Below are 26,572 nucleotides of genomic sequence, written 5' to 3'. Positions count from 1 at the left end.
CCCCTGGGCATCATGCAGCTGGAGAAACCCCAGAAGTGAATACCTCAGTGATGCTGGAAAGACTTGTGGTGCGACCTCCTGAGCATCCCTTGCTGTTGCTGTGATTCCCACACCACCAATGTGAAAGGTCCCACTAAGAGAAGAGTCAGAAGTGAGCTGACCATGCTGTGGGCATGAGGCCCTCAAGGACATGTGCAGCTACTGCAAGATGGGTACCAGCTCCTGCTGGGGGACTCAGGGTCTTTTTCTCAGCAAACCTCACCAGTTACCATCCCAGGCTAGAGAGCAAGACCCTCCTGATGTTCCTATTCCCCTCCTCCAGAGCTGCTGGCTGATGGGGGTAGATCGGTTGAACCATAGACAGAAGGAAAGTGCTCTGGGTGGGAGACCTACAGCTCTACAGTATGATGACATAAAGAGGAAATAATCTCTTAGCCCACAGCTTCGCAGTTTTTAATTCATGTGCTTTCAACCCACATTGCTGCTCTGGGGTTGGCCCCTTACATGTTCCCCAGAGAGCATTCAGTAGCAATCCTGTATCCAAACCCTGGATGTACCCTTCAGTCACAGAATCATAGAATGCTTTGGGTTGGAAGGGACCTTTAGAGATCATCTAGCCCAACCCCCCCTGCAGTTAGTCCATAAGAGCTACTCCAGGAAGCTGGACTATGGAGCTGTGCAGAGTATTCTCATCACCAGCTTGCTTCTGTGGACTGTCTTCTGAAAGTCCTCTGCTGCCCAGGGGCTGTATTTGAGTGCAGCACCTGGCCTTGAGCATAGAACCAGTGAGCCTTCTCCATAACGAGTTGCAGTTACTTTTTAGTGCTGCAGCCTTTATATTTTTAAAGCTGGACAAACTGGTTTTATTAAACGTCACCCCTGAACTGCTGGGAACTTTTCTTCTTCTACTCACCCTACAATTTCTGTGCTGCTAACTTATCACTTCTTACTTTTTCCTGTTTTACCCTGCTTGTTCCATCCCTGTACAATCTCTGTCCTTCATCTGTTGGAGCAGAAGATGCACTGGACACAGTTTTGTAAAACCATAGTGGTTCTTCCATGCCACTGCGCCCTGGACAAGGACAGGCTTGGCTTGTACAGGCTTTTGGCTCTCAGTAGTATGTAAATGAATCCACAGTTTGAAATACAGGAAAAAAATGCCATTGGCAGGTGAAGAAGGAGCTTTGTATATTTGAAGATGTACCTGAATTAAGCCCTTAATCGCTGTTAACCTTGAGACATAGTGATTCATGCCTGGGTTTTACTAGCATAAATGTGTCTGTGTCATGAAAATGGGTGCTGAAAGAGCATGCAGGAAAATCAGAGGTGTGTCAAATGGGGTAGGGGAGGATGCTGCTTTTTTCCGTTAGGATGGGAAATAAGGAACGTAATAATGAGCTCTTTCTTTTTTGTGTTGCTTAAGTTTAATGATCTTGTTGCTACAGCTAATACTTAATCACATATTTAGCAAACACCATCAGTGGTCACATAGCTACAAGTTGCTAGGCTTACAGTCAGATTTACAGGTGAAGGTCTGCAGCCTCAATAGAGGAGTAATATATAGTAATACCAAGAAGAACATTAGTAATACCAAGAAGTAATATTAGTAATACCAAGGGCCTGGAAGAGAAGAAATCTGTAACTTCTAATCACTCAGGACAGAGAGGAGATCTGATGGAGGAACCTGCTGCTTGGTAGGTTAATTAATGGATAATTAATGCCCTGGCTGCCTGGATGTCTGGAGTGCTCAGCTGATGAACATCAGCCTTGGTGGGCAGAATACCCTGCTTTCTCTTGAAGCTCAAAAGGTTGCACCAAAACACCATAAATCCTAGTTGGAAGTGACATAGGACAGCTTGCCTGTGGACATATGAAAGCCCTGGGTACTGCACTTACACCGAGGCTAGAGTAATTGGTAGGACATATGTAATGTTAATGCAATGTTTGCACGGCAGGTGACTACAATCAGGAGCAGCATCGGGCCACCTGCAGGTGATGGGGCACAACCCTTGAAGACAGATGGTGCCACTGTACCAAGGGCAACCAGTGTTTCCCAGACTGTCACTGAGGCACTAATGCAATTGTAATGATACATGTCAAAACTACAAAAGAAATAGCAAAACCATCCTTCAGGTACCTGGACTTCTGCTTACCTACTTTCTGTAGGCAGAAATCTGGATGGGCAAGGTAGACCACCTGCCAGGGTGATCAGAGTCCCTCTGATACTATGGGCCAGCTTCTACTTTTGGTTTTGAATTTCTCTTTAGGGGAGAAATATTGACATTGTATTTTCAGCTTCTGAAAACCTGACCTTCACAATTTTTTTTTTTTTTCAGATTTAAAATGATACATATTTGTTAGCAGTTTCCTTTCTCATGTTTTCTTTTTATTTATTTTGGCTTAATAAGAACCATGGCAGAACGTCAATAAGAATTCAGCATTGTCTTTTGTGATCAGCCGGATTGATGTTCAAAGAATTAAATTATTTCTGCTACCTTCCCATTTGTCCACTAAGTAAAGCCTTTTTCTGATTGTATAGCTGTCATAATCCACTTTGAAGTGCTCGGCTGACCCAATTCTTTGTTCCTTTCTGGATATTTCAGGACGGAACCTCCCATTTTTTACCTCTGGCCTGTTCTTATATGCACATATATAACTTGTGATTGTCCATATTATTATGCATGTGATTTTACTGGAGACTGTGAAACTGCCTTGTTCTTTGTCCACAATGAACAGCAGTTATTTTATTGGCATTTCCAAATCACTGATGATCTGACTACTGTTTAATTACACAAACCATCTCACTAAGCAATTTTAAATGGGACACAACTTTGGTGTTCCTGGATACAAATTTTGGCAGGTCCACCATTCAGACATGCTGCATACTCCACAAATGCATGTTGGCAAAACAACCCATTTCTGGCTTCCCAAACCATCAGACATGCCAACCAACATGAAAAAAGAAGCCAAATTCCACCATTATCTTTTACTATCATAAAATTAAGCCGATCTCTTTCACTTGCAGAAAAGAAATGTGTGCCTTTACTCTTTTTCCTTTTTTACAGACTTGCCAAAAAGGAAGTCAACATTTACTCAGAAGGAATGGAGAAGTGTGCACCTTTCTGCTTAATCCGGGAAAGCAAACCAGCAGATATTTCCTCTTGGCTGAATCTGGTCCCAGTTTCTCCCTTTTTGGCCGCACCCAGGTCAGACCCAGCTAATTTCCACCCTGGTGCAAGTGCTATAAAGGACTGGCTTGTTTCCCAGTCCTACCAGCTCTTCAGAGATGGCAGGTAAGATCAGTGCTTTTTAATTTTATATCTGTATTTGACTGTTTTGACATTTCTGGCAGGGGTATTGGTGTATTCCATGGGTGAGCCCAAGGAGATGAGGAGACAGAGTAGAGCATTAGAAGCTGGTGGTCCTTCATACTTTCTTCTCCCCCCGTATATGAAATACACTTATTTTGAGAAGCAAGAAAAGGCAGCTTTCCTGCCTCATGTAGCAATACCCTGCAAGATTGCAAGGAATAAGCCATCTTGAATATCTGTGAAAATGGCTGAGGAATTTCCACAGATTATAAATGTAAAATAACCTACCCCACTGTGAGAAGTTCATTAGTTCTTCCAAATTTTGTCTGTCTTCCCTGTTCTAAACAATTAAAATATTGACTAAATTACTTAAAATATGTCTAATTGCAACCTTTTGGTTAAAGATCTCCTTTTGGGGAAGGCACTCTGCCATTGTATATAACACTGATGAGACCAAATGATACACATTCCTAGCATTAATGTGAAAAAGGAATAGAAATAAATTTCAGGGGGCATAAAGAAGACTAATAAAGGGGGTCGAAGGCTGGACGACGAGTGCTAGACATAGCAGTTTGTTTTGCTCAGACTGAGAGGGGGCAGAGATGGACATGTGGGGTCTAACCTCTACATCAGCCACCTGAGAAGGATGCTCCCACAGGCAGGACACCAGGACACTGTCCTCTTCCAATGCACCTTCCCAATAGTCTCCATCCCTGAAGCCTGGACTGTACTTGGCTCCCTCCTCCTTCGCAGTTACTCAGCCTAATCTACTGAACATCCCACACCACAGGGATGTCCCTGTGTTCTGCCAACACCTACAGCTACAGCCCTCACCAACCAGAGTCCCACCTATGGACCTGATCAGAGGGGTGCTGTATTTTATTCCTAGATCCTGACAGAAATATTCAAACCAAACCTGGCAATCTCTTCTGATGTTTTAGTGAAGTCCTGCCCATTCAGAAGATTTATGTTGCATTTCTCTCTAGGCATAAAAGGAAGAATTACTCTCTTAGGATCCATCATCACTCTCTGCTTAGTTGGAGCCTTAGACTCATCAAATAGTAAGTTTCTGTTTCTCATTGTGCTACTACTGTGCTTGAAAGGGCATGAGTCAAAACTCAGTCTGAGTTCCTAATTGGGTATAGCTCCAATATAAAATGGAAATATCTGTAGATTGACCCACTAACAGTGAAGTCAATGCCTAAGCAACTTGAATTGTCTATTTAATCAACAGGTCTTCCAAGCACATGATCATTTTATGACAGGGAACCTGGGCCACAGTTCATATATTTGGCTGCTTCTGTGCATGCCCCTTCTTACAGGGAAGAATAGCTTCAAAAAGAAGGGTGAAAAATAACTCCCTAAAAGCCTCCCAAAGCCATCAGAGCCAATTCTGTGAAATGGATAATAAACTAGTGCTTTACAGCCACTTCTTGTCCTGTGACTTTCAGGACCTCAGCAATGGTGTGAAGCAGATGAGCAAGAGGAGACCAGATAAAGGTATCCAGGTAGCACTAAACACACAGTGGAAACTGCATGTAAAATGAATCAGTGCACCTCAGCACCCAGTGATGGGGTGGGATGTGTAGCTCCTGGTGTACATTACAAAGTATCCCCCATTTCAGCTTTTTTTTTTCTTTTTTTAGTAGAGGACTCAGAGGTGCTATCAGACTCGTCTCTTCTGAGCAGCATTAGTGAAGCTAGGCAGCTGGTAGACACAGCATATTTACATGCCCGAAAAAGGTGAGTCCTTTTGGCATGACGGCCCCAACATTATAAGGAAGTAAGAGAAAATATACATGTGTTTCTTCTGTTTTCCAACATATATTTGTTATGGAGATGCCTTTGTTCAAGGGCTCTTGCTGTCATAGTTGGAGAGAATCTTTTGCTCAGTTTGGCTGTATTCTAGTGTCCCATCCCCAGGGCCACCCTTCATCACCAGCAGCTATTGTCTCCTCACCCACACTGAGGTGGGTGCACCACCCACTGCATGTCGAGTCCTCTCCTAGCTGTTCAATTTCTGCCCCTCTCCAGAAGGACCACAGTCATGAGGCAGTTGTGCAGATGAGGACCCTGTCACAAATAAGTTTCAGTGGAAGTCAAAACCTAGATGTCTTTCTGTGTATTGTTCCAAAAGGCTGGTTCCTGGCAGCAGGATGCTTTGGGGAGTAGTGTCTCTCCACTTACCCTATGGAAGGTTTTTCATTGTGCAAGAAAGAGCCATGGGACCAGGAAGAAAACCAACAGGACCAAGGTTGTCTCTTTGGTCATAGAACATATGACGTGACATACTAAATGTAAAATTTTATCCACTCACTGAATAACTCAGTTTTCCACTGATCTAGCTTTTCACATGATATGACAAAATTTATTGTGACAAGGACATAATGCAAACTGGGTGGGAGTGTTGATCTGCTCAAGGGTAAGATGGGCCTGCAGAGGGACCTGGACAGGCTGGACCGATGAGCCACGGCCAGCTGTATGAGGTTTAACAAGGCCAAGTGCCAGGTCCTGCACTTAGGTCACAACAACCCCATGTAATGCTACAGGCTGGTGGAAGAGTGGCTGGAAAGCTGCCTGGCGGAAAAGGACCTGGGGGTGCTGGCTGACAGCCGGCTGAACATGAGCCAGCAGTGTGCCCAGGTGGCCAAGAAGGCCAACAGCATCCTGGCTTGTGTCAGGAATAGTGTGGCCAGCAGGAGCAGGGAAGTGGTTGTCCCCCTGTACTCGGCGCTGGTGAGGCCGCACCTGGGTTACTGTGTCCAGTTTTGGGCCCCTCAATACAAGAAAGACATTTAGGTGCTGGAGCATGTCTAGAGAAGGGCAATGAAGCTGGTGAAGGGTCTGGAGCACAGGTCTTATGAGGAGCAGCTGAGAGAACTGGGGTTGTTTAGTCTGGAGAAGAGGAGGCTGAGGGGAGACCTTATCGCTCTCTACAACTACCTGAAAGGAGGTTGTAGCAAGGTGGGTGTTGGTCTCTTCTCCCAAGTAGCTAGCAATAGGACAAGAGGAAATGGGCTCAAGCTGCACCAGGGGTGATTTAGATTGGATATTAGGAAAAATTTCTTTACGGAAAGGGTGGTCAGGCATTGGAACAGGCTGCCCAGAGCGGTGGTGGAGTCACCATCCCTGGAGGTGTTCAAAAAACAGGTAGATGTGGCACTTTGGGACATGGTTTAGTAGGCATGGTGGTGTTGGGTTGATGATTGGACTGATGATCTTAGAGGTCCTTTCCAATCTTAATGATTCCTAGTTTTTACTTTCATTATAAATAATCCAGCCACCAAGCCAGGAAACATGAAATTGCTACTCTAAGCTTAATTGGTTTAGTGGTGGACTTGGTAATGTTAGGTTAATGGTTGGACTGGATGATCTTAAAGGTCTTTTCCAACCTAAACGATTCTATGATTCTATGAAACTTTAAATAGAGGATCACAATGTGTTTGCCAAAATCTGTCTGAGATGATGTGCAAAGCTGATGAGCAGCCAGCTTGTCCTAGGTGAGTAGAGCCTGCCTGGGACCCAGCTGTGCTGTCACATCTAACTGCACCCAACCTAGCATGACAGAGGAAGACTGACTTCAGAGAAGGCACTTCATGGGACTCTTTTATGTTCAGCTTAAAGACAAAACTAGAGGAAAAAGTTGCCAATCCAATGGATTTCCTGAAGCACTTAAAGGACCCAGTGGGAAGAACCAGATCTGCAGTCCGTGCTGCCGATTACTTTGAAACTACTTTGAAACTCCTCAAAATAAAGCTGCATCTCTCTGGGAAATGGAGATTCAATGTTACAGGTAATGTGGTTTAGACCAAAATGTCTTACAAACAGCTAAGAGCGGAAAATCAACTACAGTGGGAGTGTCAGAGAGCAGCTCTGCCATGATCCAAATAACTGGTGATAAAACCCTTCCCCGCAACAGGTGAATAGACTTTAAGCACGCTCAGAAGCAGACCAGACCACCTAGTGTTTTAATCATCATCTTTGGCAGTGCCTGTCTCATATCTTTGATGATAAAAGCAACAAACAATAAGTGTGATAAACCTGGGACAAAATGTGCTGAATGGCAGGAGACTCTGACTGCTGAGAACAGAAGCCCATCTTCCATTTCTGGTCCTCACACTCATCTGTCCAGGTTGTACCACACTCTCCATGCTCATAATTTTGTTCCCAGTCTAGTGTAAAACATTGCTGGTGATGATGCTCCCCATATTCCCCTGGAAAGTTGTCCATGCCAACCCAGTTTCCCGAGCCCAAAGGTGAGAGCTGATCCACAAAAGGGTTTGGGCACCAAATTAACAAAAATCAAATCCAGATGTTATATATCCACAGCTCTGACTCAGCTGATTCAAAAGTTGACCTAAAATACTGAGACACTAAAGTAAAAATGAGTAACAGCAGATGTTATTTTGCATGGTTTCTCTTGCAGACCTGCTAGACAGAAAACAGAAGGAGGTGATTTCCAAAGAAACTGGCTGTGACTATCAGATTCGCTCCATTAAATGCCCAAAGCATGACATTTACCGGACCATTACTGGGGAGTGCAACAACAGGTAGGATTTGCGTGTGGACAAGAAGAGTCTCAGGTCTGTACTTTGACCCAGGATAGATGGCTTAAGGTCATTTGTGTAAGTACCTTTCAACAGGGCAAGAAGAGTAAAATGCTCATTTTAGTAGTACCTATAACAAATGTTTCATTTCTACCTATGCCTGGTAGGAAAAATATGTCATTTCTTGAAAATTTCAGATTTGAGCCCATTGCCCTCCATGTGCTGCTTTGGGTGAAGGAAGGGACTTCTCAGGGTGGGGGGAGGTGAAGAGCTGAGGAAAGCAGATTTTGGGGCTATGACAGCCAGCCTCTCACTCAACTTGAGGCTCCAGGAAACCACCCTTCCACTCTTCTCTAGCATGGATAATACTATTTCCCAAGGCTGGTTCATATGAAAATATTCAGCTATCAGCATATCTGTGTGGCTACTGTTGTGATGCATAAGGATGGGAAGTAAATAAGACTTTGACTTTTCTAGCTTTGTGTATTGTGTATTCTTCAGCTTTTTGCACATAGCTTCCCTCCTGGTTCAAACCTGGGATTATACATTTATTTATTTCCTTGTTAGCTTTTTTTTTTTTTTTTTGACCAGAAGATGGCAAAATTTCTAGCCTAATACTTGGACATCAAAGCTCACTGTCCTGTTCTGCCATAGCCTGCTGTGTTAACTCCAGCTCCCAAGTCTGAGTGAGACTTGCATCTGATGTGCATCTGGCATGAAATAGATGTGCGAGATGTGAAGACATAGAACAACTCTGCAACACACATGCAGGGAGCTCACACTTACAGTGCTAGTGTTTACTGTCTGTACCTTTACCCACATATCCCAGAGCCTTCAGCTCCTCAAGGACAGCAGTGTCCAAGCTGACCTTTAGGCTCAGGGTAGGGTTGTCCTTGGATTTGCTAATCTAGTGGGCTGCCAGTGAGATAACGAGGCACTCAGAAACAAGGGGTCTGTGTTATATGCTAACATTTTTCTAAGGATCTTGCTCAGCTTGAGTCTCATACCATGAGATAATGCTTGAATATTTTGCAAAAATCTGCCTGCAAGGACAGTAATAGCAATCAAAACAAGAGCTGTGGTGGTATTGAGTTTTTAATATTTGATGGAATTGCTTCAGCTGTGATGTGGCAATTGTTCTAGGGCATGCTCTTATTTCACAGCACACAGCTGTAAATTCTGGGTATACCACTCCTTTTTCAGTATAGGCAGGTATTACCCAGGTTTTGTGGATTTATGAGCTTAAACACAGAAAGTTGCTGTTCACCAGCTGATATTCAGTAACTGCTTTCTCGAAAAGAACCTGTGTCTCTGTGTCCTTAGGGCCACAGATCATTGGCTCAATCAGCATTATTTTTCTTCTGAACAAGTGTTGCTGAGTTTACTGTTTCAAATTCTTCTGAGCAGTGTGAGGCAATATAACAAGTGTCCACAGCTGCATATTGCAGTGTGAGAGGTTCTGTGTTGGACATGGGGAAAAACTTCCTGAAGGGGCAGCCTTGGCACAGGTCCCTGGAGAGGTAGAGGATCTTCATCTTTGGAAGCTTCCAGCCCTCAGCTGGACAAAGGTATGGCCACCCTGATCATTGGTGATGGTCCTACTCTGAGACTAATTCTGTGTGGAGCAGCAGTGGAGACAGGTGCTACAGAGATTTAAATGCCAAATAAAATTAATATAACAGCATGAGGAATCTTTTCTAAATGTCAAAAAAGTTCCTTTTTCTCTACAGTAATTATCTTGTTATTATTTACATCTCAGTGTTTTCTGGCTATCACCTCTGTTACCAGAATAAACACACAGGGATTAAAGGGCTGCAAAACATTAGTCTCTATAAGCCTGTTCATTTCTGAAATAATACCGGTGTTTACTTTTCTTCTTGTGATGCTCCAGAAAGCATTCTCATCTGGGGTCCTCGAACCGTGCGTTTGCTCGCTGGCTTCCAGCAGCATATGAAGATGGAGTGTCTGTTCCCAGAGGAGCAAGTGAAGGAAAGCTGTACAATGGATTTCCTCTCCCACTGGTGAGAACACTTATTCTTGTCCAGATAACAGTAGTGGACACTGCCCTCACTGCATCTATCAGAAATGAAACAGTGGCAACATCTAGAGTGTAAATTGCTTGATCATTTCCTTTGATCTCAGGTGCTAATTTGAGGCTTGTTTTGTACAAGTGACATTTTTTGTTGCAGACAAACATGAACAAAAATGTTGTGAATATTTCACTAAGCAAAGCATGGACAACATAGCATCTTCAGAAACATGCATCCCAAGGTCTGATGCAGACAGCGCCACCGTGTGCTCAGATACACCACATGTTTATAGAAACCATAAGGCTTGGGTGTTTCTCAGCCGTCTTCTTGACTTTCTGGATGTGTGCATGCACATCAGTTTCAGCCATAAAAGGCTTTCCATGAAGCTGGGCTTGGATGAACAACTGTGGTGTCAAGAGGGTGCTACTTACTACATCTGTTTTGATAGAACTGGGGCACAGCATGGGTCTGTTTAATGCCATAATTAACTCTCATGAGCTTATCTAAGATCATCTTACACATGATCTCACAGTGGGTGTTTACCGAGAGGTAAATTCACTGTGGTAGTCACACATATTTTAATTTTGATTTTCTGCAGGTTAGAAAAGTGTCAAATGAAATTGCTCACACAGCCAATGAGAATATCACTCAAGATCAAGAGCTCTCTCTTGTCTTCATGCACTGGGGCCAGTGGGTCAGCCATGACATAGACTTAGCCCCTTCCAGCGGTGCAGGGGCGAGCCTGGAGCTTCACTGTGAGACTGATTGTGCCTTCAAGTCCCCTTGCTTCCCAGTTAAGGTATCCTGACTTCTATTCCATCCCACGCTATCTTAAGACAGTAAAAATAAAACCACATGACTTTCTGAGGTATCACTTATGTTTGTTTGCTTTAGTTTCCCCCTGATGACCCACGGATGCTGAGGTCAAACTCTTGCATGCCGTTCATCCAGTCGGCGTCCATGTGCAATCCCAGGACATTTACTCGTGAGCAGATCAATGCTGTCAGCTCATTCATTGATGCCAGCACAGTGTACGGCAGTGAAGACTCTGTGGCAAAGAGTATTAGAAATCAGACAAGCCAGCTGGGCTTGATGGCTGTGAACCAGAATTTTACTGATGCAGGGCTGGAATTATTGCCCTTTGAGAACAAAACTAAAAGTGTTTGTGTTCTCACCAACGAGAGCATGAACATACCCTGTTTTAAAGCCGGTAAGCATCTGTGGAGTAGTTTTCAGTGGCCCATAAAGTCAAAAAGGATCATTATGGTCATGTGTCTGATGTTTCTTTATATTTGTATGAGGCGCTGCAAGACATGATTGTGTAAGGTGAAAGACAGGGGACCCTCCCCCAAATTAAAAAAGAATAATAATTGAACAATAATTGTTTAATTCAACACAAATATTATTTTGTTTTAATTTCCCAAAAAGAGTTACAGCAAATCATCCCCCCTTTAAAAAGTATTTTCAAAGGCAGGAAAATTTTCAATTGAATAACCACCAGTGCTGAAAACTTATCAGTGACTTTTTTTCCCCTCCTACCTAGAATTCACTGTTCAGTTTTCAACTCAATCAGTATAAACAATTAAACACTCTTCATCAATTTAGTTAACTCTCTCTGGTACCACATTCTAAATTTTTAATATTTCAAATATCCCAGCCTACATCAGAAGACAAGTCTAGAAGTTTGTCTGAAATTTAAACAAACTGATGACTCAAAACACAGAACTTTTTAAAATGGGAATTGATCCATCATAGGCACAACATTAACGAAAAAAATTATAAAGAGTGAAGCTTGCCAAGTCAGTCATAAGAATATAGAGTGTTCCCATTGCACATTATTTTCTCATTCCCTGCACACGAGAAGAATTCCTTGCTGACTGAGGAGATAGTGCTTCTTCCATCAGCTGTCAGAGGGTCTTCACTTCATCCCCTCCAGTTTTCTCTCAGCATCTCTGCTGAAGGCACATTCACAGACCTCTCAGAGGTGTTTACAATTTGGGTGAACTGAGACAAATTTTCAAAACCAAACATTCACAGCATGGATATAAAAGAAGACTGTATCCTTGAGGTATGAAAGGAAGGCAGACATGAGATTTTTCACAAAATGAGACACCTACAGCTGCTTCACAACCATGTGCAATATAGTTTAAATTGCCAAAAGCCTGTTCTCCAATGGTTTTGGCTAAATGGTTTGGACAGAGAATGTTTCATCTGTGCTGGAAATAAATATCTGACATGAATGATGACTGCTAGGAAGCTTAACCATGAGCATTACTGCCAGTAACACTGACTATCAGTTGTTACTCATCTGTCCTAACATAAAAATCTGCTGCTGAAATAAAAAGCAATTTACAAAATTCCTAAAATATTTTAATTTTTAGGTGACAAACGGGTAACTGAAAACCTGGGACTTTCTGCACTGCACACTGTCTTTCTACGAGAACACAACCGCCTGGTTTCAGAGCTGAGCAAGTTAAATCCTCACTGGGATGGAGAAAAGCTTTACCAAGAGAGTCGAAAGATTGTAGTTGCCATAAACCAGGTACTGATCACTGCTTGCTGTTTATCATCTGCATGCTTAGGAATGTTTTTTCCCCCAGGAAAAGGAGGATCTGCTTTGCAGATCTAGTGGAGTTGAAAATTGTGAATAAGGATGGTCCATCTGAGACAGCACAGGTATCCAGAGCTCTTTTATACATTATTTTACCAATTTATCAATTATTTATTATATTAAATGATTTTAATATATTATGCCAAACTCATGCCATTGCTACAAGCTCTTTTTTCTGAAGATCTTAATGAACTCTGCTACTGGTCGGAGAGTCCATGTTCATGCTCTGCACTTTCAGCACATTTCTGCTACAGCTGCTGACAACTTGCTCTGCTTTTGTGCTTTTTTCAGATCATAACGTATAGAGATTACCTCCCACTTCTGCTTGCAGAGGAGACGAGCAAGTGGATCCCTTTGTACAGTGGCTACAATGAGAACGTGGATCCTACAGTCTCAAATGTTTTTTCCCTGGCTTTCCGATTTGGTCATACGTCAGTACAGCCTTTTGTATCCCGTTTGGATGACAGTTTTCAGCCTTTGGGTTCATTCTCCCATGTCCCTCTTCACTTGACCTTTTGCGCTACATGGAGAATTATAATGGAAGGTAAGAATATGGGGCAGCCAGCAGTCCTGGTCTGGTCCTGAAGCAGACACTCAGGTGGAGGTCAGCTGGTACGACACATGAGCCTGGACTCCAAAAACTGCTTTAGCTCCATTTATTTAACTGGCCTCACACAAATTGCAGTGCCATTCAGCTTGGAAGTTGCTCACGATATGTCCACCCAAGGTGTTGTGGACAAATCAGTCGTCTGCTAAATGCAGGGAACAAGGACAGTCCTGCAGAATTGTCACCAAACACAACCTAACACTGGTTCTGCATTGTACCCAGGCAAAGAAGCCCTGCCAAAAATTACATGCTGTTCTAGTCCAACCATTGAATGTTATCAAGCACCAGCTCCCGCAGAAGTAGCCCCATTGGAGCAGAATTTTGCATCAGAACATACGGTTCTGTAGCTTCTTTTGCACAGTTTGCCAGTGTTGTCTTTCTCAGTTCATTGCACAGTAATTGTATTCATATTCTGAACATGTCAGTAAATAACCAGAGTATGTAACAGATCAAACATCCTTCTCAGGTTGCCGTACATCTCTCAGCTCAGCGAGACCCAACAGTGTGAGCATTGCACATTCACTCAAATAGTGCAACTACTCATGCTGTTCCTGGAGGCCTGAGAGTCACAGAGCCAAATGTCAGTCAACCAAAATTTAGGTCAATCTAAGCTATTATATCCCCCTGTAATTAGTAGGCATTGCCAGAGGGTGATGCATCCAGTCTAACTGAGCTAAGACAGCATAATTACTTCCTAGTGGTGGCCATCTCTCTTCATGACTCTAAAGGGAGTTATGGGAACCTGCTTTTATATAGCTGATATCTGCAGGCATGAATCTTTCCAAGGAAGGCAAATGTCTCTTCCAAAATGAGTTATCTAACTAATTACAGAAAATATACCAATATACACATGTGAAGCCAATTTTCCTGTGTTTTACTAATAGTGTCTTCTTAATGGCTATGAAAAAGACATAGACAGACAGACATGAATTGATTCTATCATTGTATTTAATGTTTTAATAAATATTTGTCAATTAATAGCTAATTACAAACAAAATCAATTGCAAAACCTAAAACTTGGACAGAACCCCATGTATCAGTACATGCTGGGGTCTGACAGGCTAAGGAATGGTTCTGCAGAAAGTGATCTGGAGTCCCAGGTGGGCAACAAGTGGATTTAGGGCTGCAGAAGGGAAGGTTGAGGGATGGAGATGGGGAGGGGTGAGGAATCTAGTTACCAGAGGCCTCATCTACTGGCATATGCAGGTATGTACATATGCACTAGTATATGTTGAAACAGAAATATGGAGCTAGGTGAACCCCACACAGCCCAGAGTAGAAAAGAATGCAGCACTGTTTCAGCTGCACAAAATGGACCATCAAAGCTGGAACTTGGTACCAAAAGTCTTCTCCTGATTTGCAATGAATGCAGGTGGCATTGACCCACTGATACGAGGCATGGTGGTTGACCATGCAAAACTGATGAAACAGAATCAACTGCTTGTTGAGGAGCTCCGGAACCACCTTTTTGAACAGACAGAGATAATGGGTCTGGATCTAGCAGCTCTGAACATGCAACGGGGAAGAGACCATGGCCTCCCAGGTAAGGAAACACAAGTCCATACGTCCTGTGAACAACAGTCTTTTTTCTTCTGCTGTTTATAGTATTATAGTGTTTATAGTTCCACGAATGTAGTAAGCTTTTTCTATACCAACGGAAAGAAACAGTACCTTGATTTGAGGGCAAAGGATGAATAGATAGTCAAGCTCAGGGAAGAAAAGGTCTCTGTGTTATAAAGATCTTTTTCTGAGGGATTTAAGACAAGGACAAAAGGCTTGGAAAGCAAAGGGAATATTTGGGATAATGTAATAAAGGGAGTAGAAACAATGGTGTATTGCAAAGAGACAGCATGTGGGGTACAGAAGGTACAGATGCAAGCAACGAAGTTCAGCTTTCACATAGGCTAGACAAACCCTCTGTGCTTTGTTCTTTGCCCATTGATGCTTATTTTGTGTCTTCAGACAACCCAGAGCTCTGAGCAGAAGTGGCTTGCACCCACAGGTATGATTGCCCCCAGGTGCTGGAGAAGAATGGGTGCTCTTGGGTTAAGCACAACCAAATGTTGCTCTTTTCTAGGACTTTGATCCTAGAAATTTTGCCTCCCAAAACTGCAAAGACTGGTGCATTCACCCTCAGCACTACGTGGCTTTAACTGACAGGATGTAATGAACCTGTAGTTAGATGCAAAGACAACCCGAATTGTTAGTTTAGTGTGTGCATACAAAAAGGACTTTTGTAAACATGGCATTTGTTGTGACTGTCTAGGCAATAATGTCTTCCAGATCCTTTAATGCCATGAGAAGAAGCAGACATTGCTCATGGGCCAAGGGGTCTGTTTAGCTCCTGAGCCTAGGCAGATGGTGGGGAGGCATGGGTCCTGATCAGCTGCCGTTCCTGCTTTTGCAGGTTACAATGCCTGGAGGCGCTTCTGTGGGCTCTCCCAGCCTCAAAGCTCAGCTGACTTCTCTGAGGTGCTAGGCAATTCCAAACTGGCCAAGAAGTTCATGGAGTTGTATGGGACACCAGATAATATTGACCTCTGGATTGGGGCAATTGCAGAGCCCTTTGTTCCCCGGGGAAGAGTTGGACCCCTCCTGGCCTGCATCATTGGCACCCAGTTCAGGAACCTGCGTGATGGGGACAGGTAGGTAGCTCTGAGAGCAAACCTTCCCCATGGCATTTATTATGGGAAAAAATGCTGACATTTCATGCGACACAATAATCCAGCCCATCTCCAACATGCCAGTGAGTGCTCCCCACAAGGCTCACACCTTGATTTTAGCCCAGTTGCAAAAGGGTCATGCAGCTGAGGAGCACCAGCACCAGGCTATGGATGATCTACAGTAGTGTCTGCCTGAGGTGATATTTGCTCTCAGGGTACAAAAGGGGAGGATTAGTCACTGTGTCCCAGCAGCCCAGTGAAAATGCATGGAAGAGGCAGGCTCTCTGCATTGGCAGGTGAGTGGCAGAATCCAGACCTGACCACACCTGAAGACACCTCTTTCCAAAGGGGTATGCCAGCTGCCTGATGAATCAAGGTGGACCTGAGCAGAGACTCACCTTGGCCAGATTCCCATCTTGCCAAGTAACCAGCACCAAATGCCTTCAAGGAGACTATAAACTGCTTCTGAAAATATCATTGCAGATTCTGGTGGGAGAAACCGGGAGTTTTCAGTCCGCAGCAGTTGCGTGCACTGAGAAAAACCTCACTGTCGACAGTGATCTGTGACAATACTCATATCAAAAAGATACCCAGGGATGTGTTCAAGATCACCAGTTATCCTGAGAACTTTGTTGACTGCCATGAGATTGATGCACTCGACCTCTCACCCTGGAAAGATGAGCCTGAGGGTGGCACAAAAGGTAAGCAGTTGTCTGAGGTCTATCAAAAATAACAAATGTCTTACAAGGTCAGACTCTTGTGTACCTAAAGAAATAAAAGAATTAAGGTAATCACAGTGACTCTGCTCCCAAAAAGACTTTGACCATCCATTCAGCCCCACTTGGACACCACTGGACGCAGACATGCTGTTAGCCTAATCTCCTTGCAATCCATCACCTTCATCATCCCTTTGTAGCCTGACTCTTCCTCTTCAACTAGATCGGAAATCCCTGAAAATCCAGTCTGTTCTGGTCCCTGTGAATGTGTCCTTCTCTAAGCACCTTATTCAAGGACAACTGGAGTCTTCCTTCACAGGAAGAGTGTCCATGAAGAAATCAATCAGAATTAGCCAACCTGCTCCAAATCCTTACTTTGCTGCTCCAAGTCCCTGCTCTTCCCTTGCCTTCCCTAAAGCTTTGAAGCGTTTTAAAGTATATCTGGAGTTGTTCTGAGACTATATGGCCTGACATATCAGTAGTTTAATACACATAGTCAGAGATTATGATGTGCCACATCCTGAAAGACAGTAAAACAGAGTCCTCATATATGAGATGAGAAACTAGCTGTGTCCTACTGATATGTTTTTGGTGTGGGCTCTCCCGGTTGGAAATAATGTAAGGAGAACAGGGACTTGCAGAAGACAGGTATGGCCTGAGCAGAATGGACTGGATTGAATCTTTTCCTCTGGTAACGCATTTATAGATGGTCACAATACCTGGGGATCACCCACTCTGTCCTTCTGCAAAGCAGAGATCACAAAGCATCTCCATGCAGTTCCTGTACTGAGTTTGGTTGTCTCAGTATTTGAGACAGACACTGCCATTTAAGAAAGACATTTGCACTTGATATAAAGGCCAAATTATGGTGACTTCACCTCATTCTTTAGGAACAGAGTCCAGCTGTTGCTCACCTTCTCTCTAAACAATAGAGGCTTCCTGATTTCTTTTATTAAGTTAATATTATGGTCACTAAAATTTGCTGGGCCACTTCCTGTAGGTCTTTTATCACCAGGCTGGGAGGAAGCTGCACTGTGTTTGCATAACCCAGAGATAATGAAATCCCAGGGTATTAAAAAGAAACTGCTAGAAGTTTAACCTTTTCAAGTGCCAAGAAATTGCCCCAAAAGCACTCATCCAAAGGGCTGTTTGATGATAGGTCACTGGACGTACCTTTTGACAAGGCTGGAAGCACCACAGTGTCTCAGAGGTGTAAGTATACACAGGTGACCTGCTACTCAGTTACCTATTCACCAGTGACTATTTTAATCTGTGGAGTCAAATAAAAATGTGGGGAGAAATATTGTGACCCAGAAAGACTTTCTGCCTCTCAGTAGCTTTTTCTGCTTCATTGACAGTTTCTAATCCTGCTCATCAGACCAGTGTTGGAAACTCCTAAAGATGGCACTGAGCTGCTCTTAGGAAACTGCTGACTGTACATCATGCTCAGCTGAATGCTGTCAACTGAACCTCAGCACATGATTTGTCAGAGAGGAGCCCAAGACTATGCCTACTGTTTTATTTCCTATACTGTGATTTTAATATCATTTATTTGTAAAAGCTTCCAGTAATGTAAGTCTTGAGATGGAAAGGTAATGACATTTTATTGTCTGTTGCCCTAGAAAAATATTCAGAGGTGTGCAAGACTTAGTTAGGTGCTGGATGCTTTATGACTCTCTAAAGGCACAATCAAGACAAGTTTTTTACTTCCTGTCCTGAATGGGTGTCAAATCTGGAGGTTGGCATGCTTGCATTTCAAAATCAAATTCCTTATCCTTTGTACCTGCTCAGAAATTAGCAAGTTCCTGTAATCTTTATGAAAACTTTCCTTATCTCCTTCTTGTTTTGCACAAAAGCATAAACTGTTTTAGGCTGTTTCTAATTAGCAGTGAGATTTCAGTCTCTGAAGACACTGGAGAATAGCAACTGCATCTTGAAGCCTAGAGACATCTTTTATTTAAATCCTTTAGTGAACATGTGTGTGTTTGGGTGTGCTGGGCAGTAATAAAATACATTGGCATCAATTCTGGTAAATCAAATGTGTCTAAAACATTCTTTGGCTATGGTTCATAGCTAAACATATCAGCATAAAAAAGGAAACAATAAGCTGGCTGGTATGTAAACCACAAACATTAGGGCTAAAAATTAATAATCTGGCTGGGATGATCATTCCCAAGATGGTATTAATTCAATAAATACAAAATAAATACATGTAATAATCATATTAAGTATCCATCTCGCCTTGGCACAACCAGGAGGGAAGGAGGGGACTGGGAGCAAGAAGGCAGCAGTCTAAGGTAGAGCAATGGGTGAAGTTTTTGAATAGAACAGGTGCCTCTGATGAGGACTAATGAAGGAGATGCTTGGTAAAATCCCATGGCTATGGCATCTGCATGCATGCTTTGCCATGGCAGGGTGGGGATGTGCTGGCAAGTCATGCCCATCTCAGCCCAGTGCCCCATGCTGCCCACCCATGGCCCAGGGGGCCCACAGGAGACCCGCAGGGCTGCCAGGGTCCTGGGTGAGCGATAGAACATGGGGACAGTGCTGATCCACGAGTCCCCAGCGTGCGGGGAGCAGGGAAAGCTGTGGTGACCCTGGGCAGAGGAAGGCAAGATGCCATTCTCTGATGCGCAGAAGACAGGGCAAAACCAGGCAATATTCAGAAATCAGGAGCTGCAGCTCCCAGAGTATATTTGGACTGAAAAATATATAGGTTGTGTTAAAAACAATGAAATTATCAGAGCATGGCAAGGGTGTTAAGCAACATGTTTCTGCTGTTTGCCTCTGGTTTCTGAGTCCCTAGGCAAGTTCCCCTCACACTTTCAAGAGCTACCCAACCACTGAAAGCAAAATCTTGCTCTGCTTAAAAGGAAGGCTAAGAAAAACAAAGAGACCACCAACCTCTGCAGACACATGTAAGGTCTTTAATTCCCCTCTCCCAAAGCTGCCTTGGCTTTCCCCTCTTATGGCAGAGGTATCTCCCAAGTCCACCCCAGGGAAAGAGGCAGGAGACAGTGCCTTCTCCTGAGTGTACTTCCAGGGGAAAATGGCAGCCCTCAAACCCCAGGATAGCCACTTCCCTAGGCAGGAGGGCCACAGGTTCGGAATGAATGCATCCACCTTGTTGGTTTGGAATAGGAAAAGTTGATTATAAGATGTCCACAGGGAGGGTCTGGCTCTGCCTGGGGTCCAGCCGGAGAGAAGTTCTCAGGGTTACGATTACAAAGAAATGTCCAGCTATCTACTGTGTGTCTGTCCACACAGGTGGCACAGTTTTCTGGAAGGAATATGGCAACCCTTTCACCACCTACACTTACAAGGTTTTCTTCCTCTGTGGATGTTTTGCTTGTCTCTGGTATGTCAGGGTTGCAATCCATGGTTGTCTCTGCTTCCAGATCTTCTTGTGGTTGCCATGCCCTCCCCCTCAGCTGCTACACACAGAGCTGGAGCTGGAAGAGAGGTTTGCTAATGGGAAGCCCTGTTTGTCATTCCTGCTATGCCCTGATAGGTGGCGAGCATGGACTCACGGACCTGCTCGGTGAGCTTGGGAACATTATCTGGGCCCAGGCCTACAGTATCCGCTGCTGGCAGGATCTGGACGATGCTTTTCCCTGGAAGAGTGAGACAGGAGGGTCGGGGGGAGGGAAGGAAATATGTGAGTGGTGTAGAACAGCAAGAGAAGATATAGCAGAAGGATTGGTACAAATGAAGGAACAAGACAGATATGAAGGGAAATGCCCTCTTTCACACACCAACAGCTGTAGAGCAACCCAGCCATGTCCCACATGCACACAGCAAAAGCCTAAACCAGACTTTTCCCATCCACAGAGACCGCAACAATCACAAATACAGAAAGAGGTGAACCTCTCCCCAAATAGATTCACTGCAATGATTTATATCTAATAAGTTTTCACAATGGAAAGACCTTATGGTCTGTCTGGATCACAGCAAAGAGAATGAGATGTCTGTAATACAACACACACAAACTGGCCATACTCTGATTTATGTATACCAAATTCATAGAATCATAGAATGCTTTGGGTTGGGAGGGACCTTTAGAGGTCATCTAGCCCAACCCCCCTGCAGTGAGCAGGGACATCTTTAACTAGATCAGGTTGCTCAGAGCCCCAGCCAACCTGACCTTGAATGTTTCTAGGGATGGGACCTCCACTACCTCTCTGGGCAACCTGTTCCTGTGCTTGACCACCCTCACTGTAAAAAATGTCTTCCTTCTACCCAGTCTAAATCTATTCTTCTTTAGTTTAAGTTAGTTAAAATTATTTAGTTTAAATCTGTTATTTAGTTTAAATCCATTGTTCCTTGTCCTGTCACAACAGGCCTTGCTAAAAATTCAGTGGAGTCCCTCCTTCCAGAAACAAACTTTGGATAAGAGAAATTGCACCCAAGACTCCCTGTTTGTCCAAGGTGTGTCATACTCCTCTTGGGAAGCACCTGAGCAATGGACTGGTACAAACAGGATGACTATACTGGGGAGCTGTCATCATGCTCTTCTGCTCTTGCACCCAGTGGCCTTTGTTCTGGCCAGCAGAGACAAGACACTGCCTGCACAGACACCCACCTGAGGATCTGGGGAGTGTCTGTGTTATTTTTTAACTTTCTTGCATGTCTCTACACATGTGCTAGGAAATGGGATCCAGAAGTGTTGCTAGCAGACCCATGCAAGGGAGGCAAAACAGAAGCATAGAGAAGAGCTTCACAAAAGAAGAGGGCATTCTCCCTGCCCTCACACCTTACATCCAAAGGCAGGCCTCGTATCTCAGGAGTCTACTCTGCTTCACTTCGTCCTACAGAAAAAGCTGAGTGATGACGGGGCTGTTGCTGAGACGGTAGGTCTCTTGGGGTATAACAGACTTCCAGCAAACACCAGACTTCCTCCACGCATAACAGTGTGCACACACTGGACATGGAGTTGAGCTTTCCCGAAGCTTGTCAGCATGCCCAGAGCCACTGTGGACATGGCGAACTGTCTGGACCTAAGGATCAGCCTTCTCAACATGCAGAAATCTTGGCCACGTTTAGCACATCATCAGAATGAGCCCTGGCAAAACTTGCAGGTAGGAGAAGTGGGGAGGTACAGGAAAAGCTAACTGGTTCTTTCTCCAGCAGTGAAGGTCCTACCTGTTTAACAGCAATTTGGGAAAGGGTTTAGAGGTCAGCTAACCATGAACTCCCAGGGTGAGGTTATTATAAAGGCAAATGTACATGCAACTACAAATAGTCTTTCCTGAAAAGCTCAGGGATGTTGTGGAATCTTGTTCTGTGGAGTTACTCCAAACTTGGCTGGACAAGGCACAGAACAAACTCATCTATCTTTGGAGTTGGTCTTGCTTAAATCAAAAGGTTCAGCTGCTCCAGAGATGCCTTCCTACTGCCTAATTATTCTCTGATTTCCCAGAGGAGTGCTCTATCTTTGTTGCCCAACTGAGCAGGGATGTGATTGGGAGGGAGTGGGCTAGCAGAGCAGGGCTGACATCCCTGCTCATGTTCCTATCAACCCCCCATGTGGGGGAATGTTTCCAGTACCAAAAGGCTTTGGTGTGTGGCCAACAGAGACAGAATAGACCCAGCAGGTGAAAGACGAGTAGAAACAGATAATGCAGTGTTTAATATTTGCACCAACTCTCTCTTCCAGGTGTTTGCCTGCAAGGAATGACTACACCCAGGTACAAAAATGGGAGGAATGACAATTTCAGATGCAAGTCCTCCCCTTAGGAAAAAGCAGTGCTGGCCTGGGGGAGGGTGGGAAGTGACAGAAACCCATTTTGGGGTGGGCCTCAGGGAAGAAAGCGGAAGAACAGGGTGGTTTATTTTTCTCTGTTGGAATTTGAAAGATTTTTTCTGCATTTTTCTTCGGAAGCCCATGACATGTCTTTTTTCCCCATAAAATTTTATCAATGACCAGCAGAAATTTTTGTTACCATAATGGATGACACACAGAAAGAACAGTGTAACTGGGAGAAGACACACTCTCAGCATGACTTTTGGTTTTGGTCCCCAACTCTACATGCACCTGCAGATCCAATGACAGCATGGTGGGGCCAAGGGCAGGACTTGCCCTAGGACTCTGCTGCTTCTCCAGGTTCCCTCATATGGGTATTGGACAAGCTGCGAGAATGGTCTAGACTGTGCTTTTGCCAAGAGAGGTTGGACCAGATGATCCCTGAGGTCCCTTCCAACCTGGTATTCTATGATTCTATGATTGAAATCCAAGAGGTAAAAGTGATGCCTGAAATCCCACATTCCCTCCCCTCCCAAGAAGACAGAAACTGCCGCTGTCTGGCTGCTATCTCCATATTGCACATGGCTCCCTCCAAGGACTGAGCTCGCACCAACACGCAGCCCACTCTCTGCACCAAGTCATCCTCACCTGGTGTAAATCTCTTGTCCTTCTGGCTGTAGAAGTCGTGGTAGGAAGAGATCACTATAGGAATAATGGGGACCTGGAGGGGAGGCAGTCTACAATGAATTTACAAATTACCCCATTCCTCCACCAAAACGGAACTGGTGTTCTGATTCACAGCAAGGTGAATCCTGCACCTTGCTGATAATTATCCCATCCAGTTTCATAGTAGGCACTCAGAGGGATATTTAGATCATTTAACTGTATCACCCAATGTCCTTGCTGTTGGTTTTTGCACTTTCATCTCTCTATTTAGGCCAACAATGTATGGATTGCCAAATTAGTGTGTACAGAGGCCTGCTCAGCAGAAACTCCCCTCAGGCAGGTCCAGGGCTCTTGTCAAGGTCCCCCACCTTTTTTCCCAAGCTGAGTCATGAAGGTTTTTCACCTGTCCCAGAAACAACCCCCTCCTGTGCCATCTGCAAGCTCCTGCTGGGTTCTTGGATGCATGCTTGATCCAAGGGAAGCCAGGCACCAGAAGCTACATAGCCCTCGTTGCTGCTGGATGATGGTAGGCAAACAGCACCCCAAGAGGCAGGGGGAAGGTGGCTCTCACCTGGGCTTTCACAGCCAGATGGAAGGCTCCACATTTGAAGGGCAACATGGAGCCACCATGATTGCGAGTTCCTTCAGGGAAGATCAAGACACAGACCTGCAGGAGAGAGAAGACATTGAGATAGAGGGACCTCCAGTTACTATTCTAAACCACTGCGCAGATGTACTCCCCTGGGACTGATCTGTCTGATCCTGACCATGCAGGGACATCCACTTCAAGCACTTTATGGACACACAGCACACTGAAACCACCAGAGATGCTGTTACTCTGTTCTGCCCAGTGCCCAGGCCAGAGACAAAGATCCCTTTCCAGCCACATCAAGGTTCATGTTTTCCAGTGGCTCTTCACGAAAGAGTCCTCCCCACTCACTTTTTCCTTGTTCAGGGAGTGTGCCACCTCTGTCAAGGTAGTGATAGATTCTTCTTTCTTCTTGCGGTCAATGAAAATGAGTCCTGAAAGCCAGCATGCTAGGCCGAAAGTGCCCCTGTATAGGATTTCCTTCTTTGCAATGGGCACACAGCGACTTGGTAATATCTCCATCACCACTGGAAGGGGACAACAAGGACAGAACAAGTTGTCATCTGCACTGAGGTTTCCTCCAGATTCTGGGCTACAGCACTCTGCTCTGGGAGATGCCATGGCTGCAGTGCTTATCCAGCTTCATAGGATCAGAAACATGTTGGGAAAAGGATTCTGAGGGTCTCCAGATCAACCACCCACTTAGAGGAGGACTATTGCTGACACTGAATGAGAGCAGCTATGACACAGTTGTGGTCAAATGACACTCTTATCCCCATTCTCTTGGAAAAGATGAAGCTGATTTAGCTTGAAAATACCTATTGGGCTCTAATACCCTGAAGAACAGCCCTGGCTTGGGGCTAGCTGGTAATGGACTATGTAGCAGCTATGCACTCCTGCCCCTCTGCCTGTGGTACTTGGGATTTCATACTAACCTCCTCTACAGACAACTGGAGCCAGGAGCAGTAGGCAGGATCATCACATACCTATAATGTCAAGGGAGGTCTGGTGATTCAACATGAGGACAAAAGGTTTCTTGGTCCTGAGGTTCTCCTTGTCCTTCACTACTATCTTGAGCCCAAAGATGTATTTGAGTGGCAGGATTGACATGCACAAAAACCTGGAAAAGGGGAGCAAACATAAGCCAAAGAGACACTGAGACTGGGTAAAGGAACCAAACACCATTCTTCCAAAGCAGCCCATCTCACAGACTGCTCCTGCAGAGTATCTTGTTTCTCTGGCATTCCCAGATTTGACTTGCAGAAGAGCAACTAGTACATCTCTTCAGCTCATCACTTCATTAGAGAAGACAAATACACCTGGTAGGTTTTCTTTAAGACAGGTTAGACCAACAGCCAAGCAACTTCAGCTACAGCAATTCTGTGAATAGGCCAAATATTAGATAATACCTAAATTCATAGTGCAGCTGTTTGTACTCTACTTCCCTGCCCACCTTGCTGAATTGTGAACACAGCCTGCCACAAACATGCCGGGTTAGCTCAGTTGGTTAGAGCACGGTGCTACTAACACCAAGCTCACAGGTTCAATCCCTGCTTACTGCAGGGGCGGTTGGGCTCGATGATCTCTCAAGGTCCCTTCCAACCTAAAGCATTCTATGATTCTATGAATTATGCCACATACCTAACTCTGCTATTGCCCACGCTGTGGAAAGAGTGATTATTTTGCCTCTGGGTGACATTAGACTGCAATTCTGGTAGCCATATTTTAACAGATACTGGAAAAATAAAGAAAAGAATAAAAGTCAGGCACAAAAGTCAAGAACTGAAGAAAATTTCTTAAAGTGAATTGCTGATGCTCAATTAAGAGATATGAACTCCCACTGTAGCATACAACAATGAAGTAGTAAATCCTCCCTCTGCAGCACTTCAGGAGGCTACAAGCACTATGCTGCCATATAGCAGACTCAGCTTCTAGCCCCCACTCAACCCAAACCCCAAGTTACTAATGCCCACCACTGCTGATCACATGCATATACCCAGCTGTGCAGCCTCCAGGTAAGTCCAGCAGCTCATTGCAGAGGCAGTAACAGATGGAGAGTGGGGATGGGCAGCAAGGGGATGGGGTCAGAGACTGCCAGACCTGGGGGCACTGGGCTGTAATTGCAGTGATGAGGACACCAGGGACAATGCAGTTGCCAGCAATGCACCTTATTAATATCTGCTCGTGCCTGTTCAGGTGGGCATTGGGTCAGAGTAAAGTTGAGAAAGAGAAGAATACCTGCAGAAGCTTTCTCAATACAGCTCAGAAGTTGAATGATCAGCCACACGGAGGAGGGAAATACAGCTCCAAAGACCAGATAGGAGAGGTTTACCAAAAAAAGCAAGTTACTTTACCTGTGTATTACATCCAGTTTGTTGCCATTACCTAGTTTGTCAAATTTATGTCACCTTTTACATCCTTTCCTTCCATCATTCATTATTCTTTCTATCAACTCAAATACAATACTGAAACCCACATCCCTTCTCTGAATTGCAGGGCCTGGCAACTCTCCACACCAATATACAACAACTAATTCCTCCCCTCTGCAGCGCAACTCCCAGGACCCTCCAAAAGAGTGTGAGTTGACTCTATCCATGCCCAGAGCAGAAAGAAGCCACAGACAACTTACTTCATGTTTTCCACGTTACGTCCATGAGGAATACTGATCATAATAACCAGAATGCTTAGGGTGAAGAGCCACAGCTTATAGAAGGTCATCTTGCAGAAGTATCTGAATGCAGGATTCACCTGGTAAAGGACTAGAAACATGATGAACAGAAAAGTAAATGGGTAGCGAAGGAGCAAAAGCTCCATCCTTCCAGCCCAGAGTTAACCAGAGGAGTGTTGCACAGAGCAGTAAATAAGTCACAGGCACCTGATGTTGTGAGGCAGAGTTTAGATTCCCTTGATCAGCTACATGTGGTTGGTACAAGGCTGGAACGAGATTCGGGAGCAATGTTTCAGAAAGTCTGTGTTTGCTGCTTGGAGCTAAATTAACTGTGGAAAGCTGGTTTAGCAAGGGATCTCCAGCAGCACTGTGTGTAGGAGCTGGCTGGCAAGCAGGGGCAAACATGCAATAGCAAGGTTGC

At 44.5% G+C, this 26,572-nt stretch overlaps 2 protein-coding genes across 2 annotated transcripts; one reads left to right on the top strand and one right to left on the bottom strand.

The window, feature by feature from the left end:
- The first annotated feature begins 4,278 nt into the window (after positions 1-4,278).
- Positions 4,279-17,884, top strand: LOC104024842 (myeloperoxidase). The gene is made up of 13 exons (XM_075719774.1): positions 4,279-4,372; positions 4,937-5,054; positions 6,929-7,104; positions 7,738-7,861; positions 9,750-9,879; positions 10,487-10,687; positions 10,783-11,098; positions 12,270-12,430; positions 12,791-13,043; positions 14,479-14,649; positions 15,514-15,751; positions 16,253-16,470; positions 17,844-17,884. Exons 1-13 carry the CDS (start codon positions 4,279-4,281, stop codon positions 17,882-17,884), a joined length of 2,241 nt encoding a protein of 746 aa, XP_075575889.1.
- A 2,069-nt stretch (positions 17,885-19,953) lies between these two features.
- On the bottom strand, positions 19,954-26,338 carry LOC104025417 (1-acyl-sn-glycerol-3-phosphate acyltransferase alpha). Its single transcript, XM_009478516.2, has 6 exons — positions 26,113-26,338; positions 24,470-24,603; positions 23,835-24,010; positions 23,466-23,561; positions 22,877-22,949; positions 19,954-20,099 (listed from the first exon to the last, which is right to left on the bottom strand). The coding sequence occupies exons 1-6, from the start codon at positions 26,295-26,297 to the stop codon at positions 19,954-19,956; spliced, it is 810 nt and encodes a 269-aa protein (XP_009476791.2). The 5' UTR covers positions 26,298-26,338.
- Positions 26,339-26,572: the final 234 nt, after the last annotated feature.

The sequence above is a fragment of the Pelecanus crispus genome, chromosome 12 (genome assembly GCF_030463565.1).
Source record: "Pelecanus crispus isolate bPelCri1 chromosome 12, bPelCri1.pri, whole genome shotgun sequence".
Taxonomy (NCBI): Eukaryota; Metazoa; Chordata; class Aves; order Pelecaniformes; family Pelecanidae; genus Pelecanus; species Pelecanus crispus.
Note: the sequence above shows the minus strand (reverse complement) of the source record. Positions and strands in the feature narration are given on the sequence as shown.